The 13,581-nt window shown below is 42.9% G+C and overlaps 2 protein-coding genes across 5 annotated transcripts in view; both read left to right on the top strand.

The window, feature by feature from the left end:
* Nucleotides 1-7,617, top strand: part of FLNB (filamin B) — an 86,523-nt gene extending 78,906 nt beyond the window's left edge. For all 4 annotated transcript variants that reach the window (XM_083727109.1, XM_083727108.1, XM_083727106.1 and 1 more), the window contains 5 exons: nt 1,768-1,900; nt 3,098-3,274; nt 4,552-4,770; nt 4,968-5,171; nt 5,938-7,617. In XM_083727109.1, the coding sequence (XP_083583235.1) occupies nt 1,768-1,900; nt 3,098-3,274; nt 4,552-4,770; nt 4,968-5,171; nt 5,938-6,125 (921 nt within the window). In that variant the 3' untranslated portion in view covers nt 6,126-7,617. The remainder of the gene's footprint in view (nt 1-1,767; nt 1,901-3,097; nt 3,275-4,551; nt 4,771-4,967; nt 5,172-5,937) is intronic.
* Nucleotides 7,618-9,783: 2,166 nt separating this feature from the next.
* LOC310839036 (protein SPMIP1) lies at nt 9,784-13,116 on the top strand. Its single transcript, XM_083727222.1, has 2 exons — nt 9,784-10,517; nt 12,525-13,116. The coding sequence occupies exons 1-2, from the start codon at nt 10,064-10,066 to the stop codon at nt 12,641-12,643; spliced, it is 573 nt and encodes a 190-aa protein (XP_083583348.1). The 5' UTR covers nt 9,784-10,063; the 3' UTR covers nt 12,644-13,116.
* The last annotated feature ends 465 nt before the right edge of the window (nt 13,117-13,581 follow it).

The raw sequence follows: 13,581 nt of genomic DNA on the forward strand, positions 1-13,581 counted from the left end.
CATTTGGTGTAACTTTCTAGCCAGAGCTGAACTTAAAACAAGGAGTTACAAGGACGATAATTAGCTGCTGTGGTACTGATGTTTTTCTTGTGTTTCATTTAAAGACTCTTGACAGAATGTGTGGTGTCAGCTGACTTAAACCCTGAAGAGGGAAATAAAACTGATATTTTTTTTGGGGGGGGGGGGGGAGGAGTAATCTTTTTACAAAAGATGTCTTTTGGCACTCCATAAAAAACTTCCTTGGTGTATTTTAGCTGCCTGTTTCAGTTTATTTCTCTCTTGAGGATAAAACTGTTAAGTTGAAATTAAGGTAAGCTCTGCACTGAAAGCAAAAGCGCAGCATTCCAGCGACCCCCCCCCCCCGCCCTGATGGAACTTCAGTTTTCCAGTGGCTGGGGGTGGGAATCACACATGCATAACACCAGGAGACTCTGTTTTTTTGTATGTGTGGTGACCGCTACTGGGGAGCAGGTGTGCATTGATATATACTTTTGGTTCCACCTTTGCTGGCATGTTAACAGAAATCTCCAAAACGTATTTGTTGGCATGGGGTGAAACATGCTTTGCTTAATCAGAAAGCTCCAGGCTTAATTGTCGTTGCAATATGGAAATTTGTTTTTGGCAGCATATTAATGAGTTAGCTACACAATTAGGAACAGAGATTTCAAGTGATTTTGGGAGTATGGCAAAGCAAATTCAGCCCAGACAACCATAATGATTTTGGGGCAGCGCAAGCATTTTGTTTTAAAGCTAATGCATTTGATGATTTTGGGGCTGGCATCCTACATTTGTAGCAAAATGATGACCTTGCATACTTATAGTCAGACCAGAAAAAAGTGTGTGGGTAGACAACCAAGCCCACACTTTGGGAATGTATTGTACTGCTGTTGAGGAATATAATTAGTTGTTAATAATAATAATAATAATAATAATAATAATAATAATAATATAATTTTATTTATACCCTGCCCTCCTCCCTGGCCAGAACCAGGATCAGGGGGGCTAACACCAATCAAAATTACAATAAAACATAATGGGGGGGGGAAACAGTTAATTAAAATACGGGTTAAAATACCATTTTAAATGCTGCCTCATTTTAGTAGTAGCCCATAAATCAAAACTATAAGGGGAGGGACACATAAGGGTCAGACTGAGTCCAAACCAAAGGCCAGGCGGAACAGCTCTGTCTTGCAGTCCCTGCGGAAAGATGTCAAGTCCCGCAGGGCTCTAGTCTCTTGTGACAGAGCGTTCCACCAAGTCGGGGCCAGTACTGAAAATGCCCTGGCCCTAGTTGAGACAAATCTAACCACCTTGCAGCTCAGGACCTCTAAAGTGTTGTTATTTGTGGACCTTAAGGTCCTCTGCGGGGCATACCAGGAGAAAAGATCACATCACTTAGTGGTATCTGAAACCCTCAGAACTAGGAAGTTAAAAATAAAAAATATTCCTAGTTTTAAGACATGAGAATACTCAGTTGAGAAGAGCATAACATATAGCAGGGTTAGGGGTGCTTGTGTCCTTGTCAGACACATTTTTGTAAATAGTGAGACTGATAACGTTTTTCCACGGCCATAACTTCTGTGATGCAATAACTTTACATTTGCAAATGTGGTACAGGGCGACCATGTGTCAAATATTGGTTCTGTGTTAGACAAAATATGCAAAGCTGCTGCTATATTTCGGAGACAGTAAAGGACCGAACTGTTATATATTCCTTGCAAGCCAAATGTCAATATGTATGTGAGGATCTTACTATTGCGTTGTTAGGAGTCTGGGTTGAAGGTTAACCAGCCAGCATCCTTCGCTATAAGGCTTAACGGGGCAAAGGGCAAGATTGACGCTAAAGTGCATAGCCCAATTGGAGCTGTAGAAGAATGCCATGTTTCTGAACTGGAGCAAGGTAAGGATGTGTCGTAAACTTGGTACTCAAAACTGCTTTAAACATGTAAACAGTCAAAATGGTTGTAAGATTTAAACAGGTGGTGGCCATTTCAGTTCATGCCAGTATAGAAACATGTTCAACAGTGATTGGATGCTTATTGTGCAAAGGACTGTGTTCCACAAAGGAGTTTAGTACTACTTCCTTGGTGGTAAAAGGAAAAAAGGAAGTACTGAACAAAATACTTCCGCATAACCCATTTTAAGGCTAATTGGCACGTGCACTTTACCACAACCCCAGTTGTTGTTTATTTGTGCAGAGAGGAAGTCCTCCTGTGAACAGAGGTGTGCATGAGGTTGCATGTGCTAATAGCTCAGTTGAATGGCTGCATATGCATCTTTCTGCACATTAGAGAAATTGCTTCACAACTTTTAGCTAAATTGTGGACCAAGGAAAAGTTATAATCCTACATAGGGCAGGTACCTTCCTCAACCTCAACCCTCCAGATGTTTTGAGACTACAATTCCCATCAACCCTGACCACTGGTCCTGTTAGCTAGGGATCATGGGAGTTGTAGGCCAAAAACATCTGGAGGGCTGAGGTTGAGGAAGCCTGCTGTAGATATTTCTAGCTACCTGAAATGGCTCCTGTCTTTCCATCCTGCCCTATACATTTTCGTTAACTCTTTCTCCCCTCCTCCTTCACTTTTGAAAATACATGGTATACCTATAGGCAGATTCCAACAGGGTCTCATCTGATGCTGGTGCCAATTTGTTTAAATTGGCCTTACATTTTTGATAGCCATTTCTAGCTACTTTTAACCATGCAGATTTACCATTCTAGTATTCTATGTTTCCTAGACAGTTTTCAGACTAGTCACTGATTAAAAAGAACAAGCTATACTCAATTGTGCTATAATTATAATATTTGCTGTATAATAAAGAAATGCAGTTTTCTACCAGTGCAAGTGGATAACCATTTTGCAGCACGCTGGTGGTTAAAGCAATAAGAACAGATTTTAAAGTGACAGCTCCAAGTCTTATGCATGTTCTCCACATGAGGATTGCATTCCAGAGGCTTTGCTTCTCCTCAGGCATGTTCCATGTGCCACCTTCCCATGGCCCAGACATGGCAGTCCTAGAAATAGTTTTAGATGCTGTGTGCTCTGCTTTTTAACATCAAGTTCTCAACCTAAATTTATGATGATATGTATTGCAGATAAATACGCTGTTCGGTTCATCCCGCGTGAAAACGGCATTCATTCTATTGATGTGAAGTTCAACGGTAGCCATGTGGTAGGCAGTCCTTTTAAAGTTAGAGTCGGGGAACCAGGTCAAGCAGATAGCCCAGCTCTTGTCACCGCCTATGGGCCAGGCCTTGAGAGTGGCGTAACAGGTGAGTGGTTTCCTCTTTCTGCGTTAGAATTCTGAAAAATAGGATGGTCTTGACCCAGAGATTGCCTTTGTCTCACTAGCTAACACTCTTCTGTCTGGTGTGTACAATTGGGCTATACCTTTAATAGGCTCAACCAATATGTTCTGAAATGGGTGGTGGTCTCGGTTCATTTCAGTTAAAACAGGGAAAAGCTAATATGCAAGAAAATGCAGAAATGGATGCTGAACTGATTTGAACAATTCAGTTTAGCAGTTTATCACACAGTCGCATCATTCCTGTCCATTGGTCATGTTGGCTGGGGTTGTTGGGAGTTCCACAATATCAGTTGGGGGGGGGGCACAGGCTCTCAATCTCTGGCCTGTGTAGTTTTCAGTGGGTCACATGGGAGTAGTGCTCCCGAGGCCCTTGGAGGGAGAAATTAACTGAAATTCGACAGATGAGTTGTCAGTATTACCGGTAACATACCCATTCGCCAGCGCTGATGCTTAACATTTTGGGCTGGGTCCTTGCTATTGATCAAGCTGTAATGGATTCCACACAGCCAAACATTACTTACTGATGGTCTGGCTGCACTTAGGACTCAGCTATACAGCTGCAAATAAAACATTGTACAATGTGACACTAGATGGCAGTGGTGAGCCTTATGGAAAATTCAATGTATTTTAAAAAACGCTTTAAAGGAAAGCCTTTTCAGAACGTTTTATATGTGTGTAGATTCCACCTTAGAAGAAGCATTCATCAATTGTTCTAGGTTTTGTTTTGCTTTTTGCTTGTCTTCACACACTTGCCCGGACATCCCCAACCTTCGGCCCTCCAGATGTTTTGGACTACAGTTCCCATCATCCCTGACCACTGGTCCTGTTAGCTAGGAATCATGGGAGTTGTAGGCCAAAACATCTGGAGGGCCGCAGGTTGGGGGTACCTGCACTTGCCTGTGCAGTAGCAGCATGGGAAAGTGTGAAATTTGTGATCGCAAGGCATCAAAGAAAGGTCTGCTTTTATTAGAAGGTGGGACAAGTTTTTTCTAAATCTTTTGGAGTATTTGCTTTTTTGATGGATTAGTGGTAGTGACTCACTTTGGGTATTTCTTGAGAAAGTGGTCTGGGTTTTTTTATTTATTAAAAAAATTAGAATTTGCAATGGCAGATTGTGGCGGGGTGGGAGGCTGTATCCATGACATATACTCGGCAAACAAGATTGCTGCATGAAAGTGTGACGTGACATGACAAATGGTTAGTCTTGGAACCCATGCTTCCTGTTTCTCCTTTGCTTTCCAGGGTTACAGTCGGCATTTACTATAGACACCACCAAAGCAGGCCCTGGAACCCTTGCTGTTACAATTGAGGGGCCGTCAAAGGTGAAAATGGATTGTCAAGAAGCTCTGGAAGGCTACCATGTAATGTACACACCTATGGCCCCAGGGAACTACTTAATTGGAATTAAATATGGAGGGCCCAATCACATAGCGGGCAGCCCTTTCAAAGCAAAAGTGACAGGTAAGACTCTGAGCCAGTATTACCTATCTGGTTGTGTTCTCAGCGGGAGGGTGGGTGCAGAGAGATGGACTTTCCCAAGGTGGCACAGTGCCTGACTTGACTGGCATCTAGTTGACGGTAGCTATTGAGCTCTTGAACTTAGCAGCAGGGGTACTGCCACACTGTTTAAACTGTGCTCCGGTTATCTTGCTTTGTAGGCCAGCGGCTGGTTAGCCCAGGTGTGTCCAATGAAACATCCTCCATCATGGTGGAATCTGTGACCAGGTCAACAACGGATACCTGCTATAGTGCCATTCCCAGATCTTCATCTGATGCAAGCAGAGTGATCTCCACGGGAGCAGGGCTCTCTAGAGCTTTCGTGGGCCAGAAAAACACATTTTCTGTCGACTGCAGCAAAGCTGGTAACTTCCTTTTTTTAAAAAAAATAATAAATGTGGGTTTCTATTACTGGTCCAGTGACCAAAGACCTGAGCTTCTCCACCTTGTAAGTGTCCACTAAATCTTTAGTGCCTCTTTCGCCCCAGAGAAAAGTATTCAGTTGCCATTGGCAGTGGAATGTTGGATCTCCCACCGCTTTACAAAGCATTTAAGAGCATCTAAAGCAGGCTTTCCCAAACTTGGGTCTCCCGTCTGTTTTTGGACTACAACTCCCATCTTCCCTAGCTAGCAGGTCAGGGATGATGGGATTTGTGTTCCAAAAACAGCTGGAGACGCAAGTTTGGGAAAACCAGATCTAAAGATGAACTGCTAAGATAAGAACTAGAATTCTTTGTCTTGCACAGGAGTCAGCAAGGTTTACTTGATGAATTTTGCCCAGTGCTCTTTCTCTGCAGAAATAGCTTGCCCTGCAAATAGCATTATCCTCCATGAGTAGCATGTTATTAAAGACTACTGACCGTAATGGCTGTGTTCCACTGTGGGAGGCAGTATGTCTCTGGACCAAAGTAAGGGACTCTCAAATGGGGAAAGTGCTGTGAATTCAGATTCTGCATCTCAACTTCCCATAGGCACCTGTTTGGCAAAAACAGAGCACTGGGTTAAATGAGCCTTTGGCCTGATCTAGCAAGGCTCTTAACTTTGAGTCTGATTAGTCAAAATATTTAGTAAAGCTTGATTGGAGCTGTTTGAATTTGGGGTGTGGTAGTAACGCTCTTCATTCTGCCTTAGGTTCAAATATGTTGTTAGTTGGTGTCCATGGACCTACAACTCCTTGTGAAGAAGTATCTGTGAAACACCTTGGGAACCAACAGTATGGTGTAAAGTACATCGTCAAGGAGAAGGGTGACTATATTCTGGCCGTGAAGTGGGGTGAAGAACACATTCCTGGAAGCCCCTTCCACGTTACAGTTCCCTAAGTTCGTATTGTTTCAAAACATTCAGCTCTGTTCAAGTGAAATCTGAACAATTCAATACTGTGAGCATTCCTGTGAGAAATAGAGTATACCTTCATGTATAGAAAACACATTTTTAATGCACCCCAAACTTAAATTCTGCAACTTTTTAAAAGTGTTCTATTTGTCTTAAGCATCCCTCCTATACAAATGTAAACCAATGTACCTTTCAGATCGATATGCAATCATGTAACAAGGTCACTATCCTTTTTGTGGATTTTAGAATTTACATGTTAAACTGGAATTTGTGTTTGATAATTGGGTAGCTTAAACTACTGACTTTTGATGGACATTTTTTAGACTGGAAACTTTTTAAATTTAGCTGTAGAAAATCACTTTGGCTATTGCCAGTTAAAGTTCTTCTGTAAAGAAAATGAGGTAAAACTGGTACTTACTGTGCCTTTTGTATACTTGATTTTTTTTTTTAAAAAAGTAACATTGAAAACTCTCAAGCGTTACAGCTAAACACTAAAACACCATAACAGAAAGCTTGGCTGTTTACATTAGCAGAAAATGAAAAACTGCGAGGGGTATCAAACTGTTCCTGGAAGTCTTTGCCTCTTTTGCTGTGTACAGTTACGATGCTAGCTTACTTTAACCATGATTGTTGTGATTGACAGGATGCCAAATTAGCTGATATTCTGCCACAGGTGCGTTTTGCTGGGTGCTTGGTCGGTTGTGTGACACACAGTAGGTGCAACATGCAGGAACTCAGTTTCTCCTAAGAGTTACCTGCTTGTTTCTGCACTCAGTGTAAAATTCATGCCTGTGCAGCTCACACCTTGGCTATGCTAGAAAGACGTTTATCTCCAGCATACGAGGCTCTTAGTTGAGTAACAAAAAGTAGCTCCTGACTTGCTCATCGTATCCCTGATCATGATGATGTGAAAACTAGCCTAGTCAATCAGACAATATTAAGTGTACCTCTGAATGTTTCTGCTAATGGTGCGAGTTTATTGAGCCTGTTCATGCACAAAGTGTTTATCCCCTTCATTGTTTTGGGATAAGGGAATGAGCACATGGCCATTCCAGATTTCAAAAGACATTCCAGGTATGCAACTAATGGTTACTACAAAACTCCTGTGGCTTTTAGCAGATTTTCTCTTTCTCAAAGAGCTTTAAATGTGCCTAATGGAAGAAGAGACTTGATGGAAATTTGTTCCCTCTGTTTAGAGAAAGATTTCTACTTGGTCAGCTTTATTTTTGTAGTAGTATATCAGTGCACTAAGTCTGAGCACAGCTTCTTGGAGGAGGAGCTAGAGTAACAAGACATCCTTTTTTCTTTTCTTTTTTTACTGTGCTGTGTGCCTTAATGTGAAATGCTCACTACATTGTAAACTATAAGGAAAAGCAGAATAAACTGGAATAATTGCAAGATTGTAATATTGTATCCCATAACTTATTAAAAACCATGAATGTTGGCTTCATGAAATAAAATGTGCATGTTAAAAACAAACTCAGGTGGGCTTTAAGTATTATTTTTTGTTTTGCCATGACTCATGTCTGTCTAAATGGACTAACTTGTATTGTACCTGCATCAAATGTCATTCCTGCTGGTGGTTTTGTGTTGTTGTTTTTTTTAAATGGGAACTGAAACCTCGAAATAGCATAGGGCAACAAAGTGCCTTACAGTAGTACGGAGATCTTGAACATGGACCATAATTGGCAATGGTAAAAGCAGATGTCGTTTTTAGTTCATCACGCATGATTTTAAACACACAGGCTCCCTAGCTCTTAAGACTGTCTCTGTGGCTGAGTTAGGTATGCTCTGTCTTTAACACAGATTTTTACACTAAATATTCTAGGTCTTGTGCTGTGAAAACAAGCTAGCGCTTGGTCAGGTATTTAGCTCTCAAGCCTCCTACTTGTTTGCATGGCTCTGCCGAAGTCTACCCCTAATCCCTAAAATCATTTGGTTCTTGCCATGCCATTGAAAGGCACTCTGGAGATCTGAATTTTGGGGAGGGGTTGTAGTTCAGTGGTAGAGTAGACACTTTGCATTCAGAGGAATCCAGGTTCAAATCCTGGCTTCTCCAGATAAAGACCAGGTAGCAAATTATGTAAAATGCTTCTTTTTTCAGAGCTGCTGTCAGTTGACCATAGCCAGCTTTCCCCATACCCAGTGCCTTCCTGTTTTTTTGGATTACCAACTCATATTCACCCGTTATCATGGCTAATGTTTGGGATGGTGGGAGCTGGTAATACAAAACATTGGGAGGGCAGCAGGTTGAAAAAGCCTGAGCTGTGTTGACACGGAAGCAGCTCATCAGCATTTTAGCCAGGAGTTTTTCCAACCTGCTCCAGAAATGCCAGGAATGGAACCCAAGATTTCTGCTTGCATAGAACGCACCCTTCTTCTGAGCTATGGGTGATGGACAGTGTATGTGGAATTTATCAGTCTTTGTAACTAATGCTACCATCGAACCAGAAGTAATGATTGCTGTTTTTGTTTTGTTTGCAATGTTCTTTTTTCGGTGCTAATATTCTTCCACTGTGGCCCTAGCTTAAAAGGGCTGTGCCATGTTTTCTAATAGATGTCAGATTCTCACATCTGTGGGCAGTTAATAGCTAGAGCTACATACAAAAGCTTTCAGTTTTCCATGCCACTCCTAGGCACACACCACAGTTTCAAAGTTCAGTGTTATGAATTTCTTCAGAATATTCTCTCTCCTCTTTATATTAGTTTACTCACTATGTACTCTTTGAAACTTGGGTGGAGGCCTGGCATTTGAATCTTATAATTTATGGCTTAACTCCAGAGGTCTAAAACTTTCCCATTTCTTTATGGGTGTGGTAGTTCTTGCATTGCGATGAAAGCATTAGAGGAGGAAACCAAATGGCTGGCATGGAGTTCATCTCTATACAGCTGCCTTACCCATCTCTCAGCTACAAATGCTTTTGATTCTGTTATTTTAAGATGCTTTGCTTTTAAAGGGCAACTGCTCAAATTAAGACCATGGGACAAGAAAGATAGAGGGAGTACCTTTGCATGCATTTTAATTTCCTCTCTGTAGCTGTGTGCTATATACATTTCTCTGAAAAAGATTTATCCCCCTACTGTGCTACCTTTCAGCTATTACTATGACTACTGCACTGTGAGGCAGGGGGCTTTTAAGAAGGTGTTTGAATTCTTTGTGTAACACACAGAGAGCCAGTCAAAACTTGCCTGCTTTGGGGCTGTATTACGCACCCAAACCCCAGGGTGGGTTTTGAGCAAGGGCACACAGCCAGTTTTGTGGTTTCAGAGAGAGAAATCACAGGCACCACATGGAATGGTAGCCAATCTAACTTTTTGTGGCTTCCGCTGAGTTTGGCTTTGATTTTCTTTGGGTTGAGTCCAATGCAACTTAAATTTGGGGAAATGAAGATTGGCAAATCTCCTGCTTGCTTGTGCACAACTTGCATTCAAGATGGACTGCTAACTTCCAACCAAGTGTTTTTGTTAAATCACTATTTGTGTACATGTGCACACACTCGTGTGTGTCTCAGGTGTAAATATTCTCTGTAGTCAGCACAAGTGGGAAGGGTGAGGAGGGCAAGGTTATTCTTTATTTTCAGTTTGATTTACGAGCTCTGCAGTTACAAAGCCCTAACTAGGTTGTAAGGTAACTAATTCCACCTGTCGGGCAATTGTAGCTGCAAAGAAGCCCACCTAAGGTTTTCAACATTTCACCAAAAACAAACCCTTCCAACGCAGCTTTATGCCTTGTAGTCACCTAGTTGCAGGAGGTGTGTGTGTCAGAGGGAGAGCGAGAGCGCACACAGGCCCTGTTCAGAGGCTGTAATTTGAGAATAGCTTCACTGGCCCTTTTGTGTATGTTTCCTTGGACACCAGAGGCAGGAAGTAACATTTGCCGAGCACACGGTGGTCACCACACAGACTCTACCATCTCTCTGGGGCCATGAGGGGCCTGCTGACCACGCGGGAGCAAGATGGCTGGAGGGAGCTTATTAACAAGGAGGCCTCCTGCAGGGTCAGCTGGAAGGCAAAATATGGGCACAAATACCCCAGGCGGGCGACTGACTATGGCGTCGCCAAGAGGAAGTGTTTCTTGCCTGCCATCTGCCCTCCTGAGAAGAGTGCAAGCTCCCTCCGGTCTCAAGAAGTTACTGTGCAAAAAGAGGACAGGCGGCAGCTGTCAGGGAAGGAGGAGAAGGAGGAGGAAGGCCCAAGCCTTCAGGAGCCTCTTCCTGAGATGAGGGTTCCCACACCACAGACAACTCAGCTGCTATACCAGGGCTTCTCCCATGAAGGCAAAGGGAGGCACCACTACCTCAAGCAGAGGAAGATGAAGAGCCCTGAGGAGAAATTCTGCTACCCAGTGCTGTCATCGTGGGAATATGGCTGGCGCTTAGGTAAGAGTAATGAACCAGTAATGGCTATTGCATGGATCCCAGAGCATGAGAGGCATGCAGTAGGCTTAAGAGAATGCTTCACCAGTGACGACGAAATATTTCAAGTTGCTTCTGCCTCCCCTGCTTTAATTGTTTTTGTGAGGGAAAATTATTAGGGTGGAATGCAGTGTAGCGCTGTCTGTTGTCCATATGTAATCTCCCCCGCCATGACATGCTTAAATTTGTTGTAGGACTTCCCCTGATTTCTAGCAGATTTGGGAAGGCACAGGGCACTAACAGGATGTGTCCCTGACAGCTGTCTGTCTTTCCTTATGCACATATGCCGGCTCCTGACCAGTTTTAAGTATGGTGGCCCACTTACACATTGGCAAAAACCAATGTATCTCCTCAAAAGAGGCCAGAAATCAGCGCAGTATTTTGCATAAGGTAATTTATATGTTTCGAAAATTTGAAAATAATTAGTATAGGTCAAATGGGAAGACTCTGACCAGGTGGCCTGTGTGCCTGCAGTCCAGGTATCAATTGTTGATTGACAACTCCATTGACGTCTGTCTCTTTTGGAGCAGACTGTTCTTCAGTAGAGGACTGTCCTTTCTAAAGTAGGCCGCATGGTCACCCTGCCTTTTAAGCTTTGTTCAGAAATGCATTTTTGCGGTGCAGGAGCTAAAGTGTACCTTCCGCTTGCTCTAGTTGCCCTATGCCTGCCTTTCTATCTGTTACCACTTAGCAGCCTTCCTTTTTCATTCTGCATAAGCCCCCAGCAAACCACTGAATTGCCAGCTAAGCATTATTCCGTGAGTCACGGTGACAGAAGCCAATCTAGTTCTGTATGCCAGAGTCTGAATAATGTTTCATTTGCTTACATGGTGACTTTGCTCTGAGTGTAAGTGTTAAGAAGAAATACAAAACAGTAAGAACTAAGTAAAGTGAAGCACAAGCTGGTGGTGTTTGCCTGGGATGACGCCACCTTTACAGGCCCCACTTCAGAGTCCAAATTCCCATGCAGTCATGAACCTTTGGTCAGGCACCATCTCTCAGCCTAACCTGCCTCATAGGATGGTTGTGAGGATAAAATGGAAGGAGGGGGAAGCCACATTCAAGCTCCTTGCAGGAAATGACTGCCTGCCTGCCCCCAGAATGGTAGAAATTAGGCAGGTGAAGCTTTTAAGATAAAATGATGGGCAAGGGCGCACCTGCTGAATTTCTGCATAGTCTGCTGCTATTACAGACAGGGGAAAAGTTTGCCATCATCTAAGCCAGGCATAGGCAAACTCTGCACTCCAAAGGTTTTGGGACTACCACTGGGACTAACCAGTGGTCAGGGATGATGGGAGTTGTAGTCCCAAAACATCTGGAGGGCCGAGTTTGCTTATGCCTGATCTAAGCATTTATATCTTTTATTAATAGTGGAACTAAGCTGCTGTTTTGTGCATTATTGTTTTATGGAGTAGAGTTTTGTTCAGTGGGAGCTATAAAGCACTGCAGCTCTTCAGATCTATCAGCCTCATTCCAAAAGACCCATACAGGTTTTTAGTGCTTTCTCCTTCAGTTGAGAGCACATGTTGGCTTTAGCCAATTGTAAATGCAGGCAACTTGAAGATAATCTTGGTCATTTGATTGCCCTTTTTACCCATTGTTGTCTTTTTAATTGTATATATTGCTTGTTTTATGTTGCTATGGCCGTTGGCTAATGCGAGTAAAGTTTATCTATCTATCTACAGCATAGGCGGAACTACCTGGGCAGCCCTGGGAAGGCGATGTAGTCATCACAGCTACAGGTGGTGAACTCATGATGATTTGTATGGCAGTCAGTTAAATGCCTGGTGATGATTTCACCAAATCCAGGAAATGGATGACAGGTTTATATTGCTCCTTGCTTATCAGTTTACAAATTGTGACTGTTCTGTAAGGGAATCTGAAAATCACATCATGTGGCAGCTGGCATTCTGCTTTAGGTTATCTTAGGCATGCAAATTTTAACGCACAATTACACATTTATTTTTCCAGGAGACATGGTTAAGGACATGAGGACACCAATCCATGGCAAATCCCGAATTGTAAATGATACTTTCTACTTCAAAAACGGAATCTTCTATCATCCATCAAAAACTGACAAGCTGTCATGAATATTATTGCTAACTGACATGTGGAAATGTTTTTGCAATGTTGCCTAGCATGGGTATTTGTTGTAGTATTGGATCAGACAACCCTCTATAATTACTTCCCTCCATAATTACTCTTTCAGATTTAGAACTTGCTTCTAGCCTTCCTCTCCCTGTAGCATGTAGCACTGCTTCTTGTGTAATAGATGCACAGCACCTATCATTCTGGCAGAGTAACAAGGGTGTGTATACAACCTTGCATACATTTGGGACCAGGGTCTGATTTAGAGCCAATTAATTCATATGGCTGTTGTGATGTTTCTTGTGATAGTTTCCTTTTGTGGTGACACCTTGAAAGAAGACCTGCCATAGGCTGATTTTTTTAAAAAGCACCTATCACAATTTATACCAAGATGAAGTTAGAGAACTGCTTTGAAATTCGAAAAGGGTGCAGGTTTGTAACAAAAGCTTTTGTGACAAAGTATTCCCAGACGAGGGCGCTGTGGGTTAAACCACAGAGCGTAGGACTTGCCGATCAGAAAGTTGGCGGTTCGAATCCCTGCGACAGGGTGAGCTCCCGTTGCTCGGTCCCTGCTCCTGCCAACCTAGTAGTTCGAAAGCACGTCAAAGTGCAAGTAGATAAATAGGTACCGCTCTGGCAGGAAGGTAAACGGCGCTGCTCTGGTTCGCAGCTTAGTCATGCTGGCCACATGACCCGGAAGCTGTATGCTGGCTCCCTCGGCCAATAAAGCGACTTGAGCACTGCAACCCCAGAGTCGGCCACGACTGGCCCTAATGGTCAGGGGTCCCTTTACCTTTACTTTGTTCCCAGTTCTCCAGGTAGTGGATCTATGAAAGACCTTTGACTGAGGCCTTGGAAGCAACTGCCAGTCAGAGTAAACAGTATAGGACTAGATGGACCAAGTCTACTCCATTAGTGATTGGGTACATTATCATATTCT

This window comes from Podarcis gaigeae (assembly GCF_964106915.1).
Source record: "Podarcis gaigeae genome assembly, chromosome: 2".
Classification (NCBI taxonomy): Eukaryota; Metazoa; Chordata; class Lepidosauria; order Squamata; family Lacertidae; genus Podarcis; species Podarcis gaigeae.

Coding starts and splice junctions, on each gene's coding strand:
- LOC310839036 (XM_083727222.1), top strand. CDS start 10,064: ATGAGGGGCCTGCTGACCACGCGGGAGCAAGATGGCTGGAGGGAGCTT. Junction 10,518..12,524: donor GGAATATGGCTGGCGCTTAG/GTAAGAGTAATG, acceptor TTATTTTTCCAG/GAGACATGGTTAAGGACATG.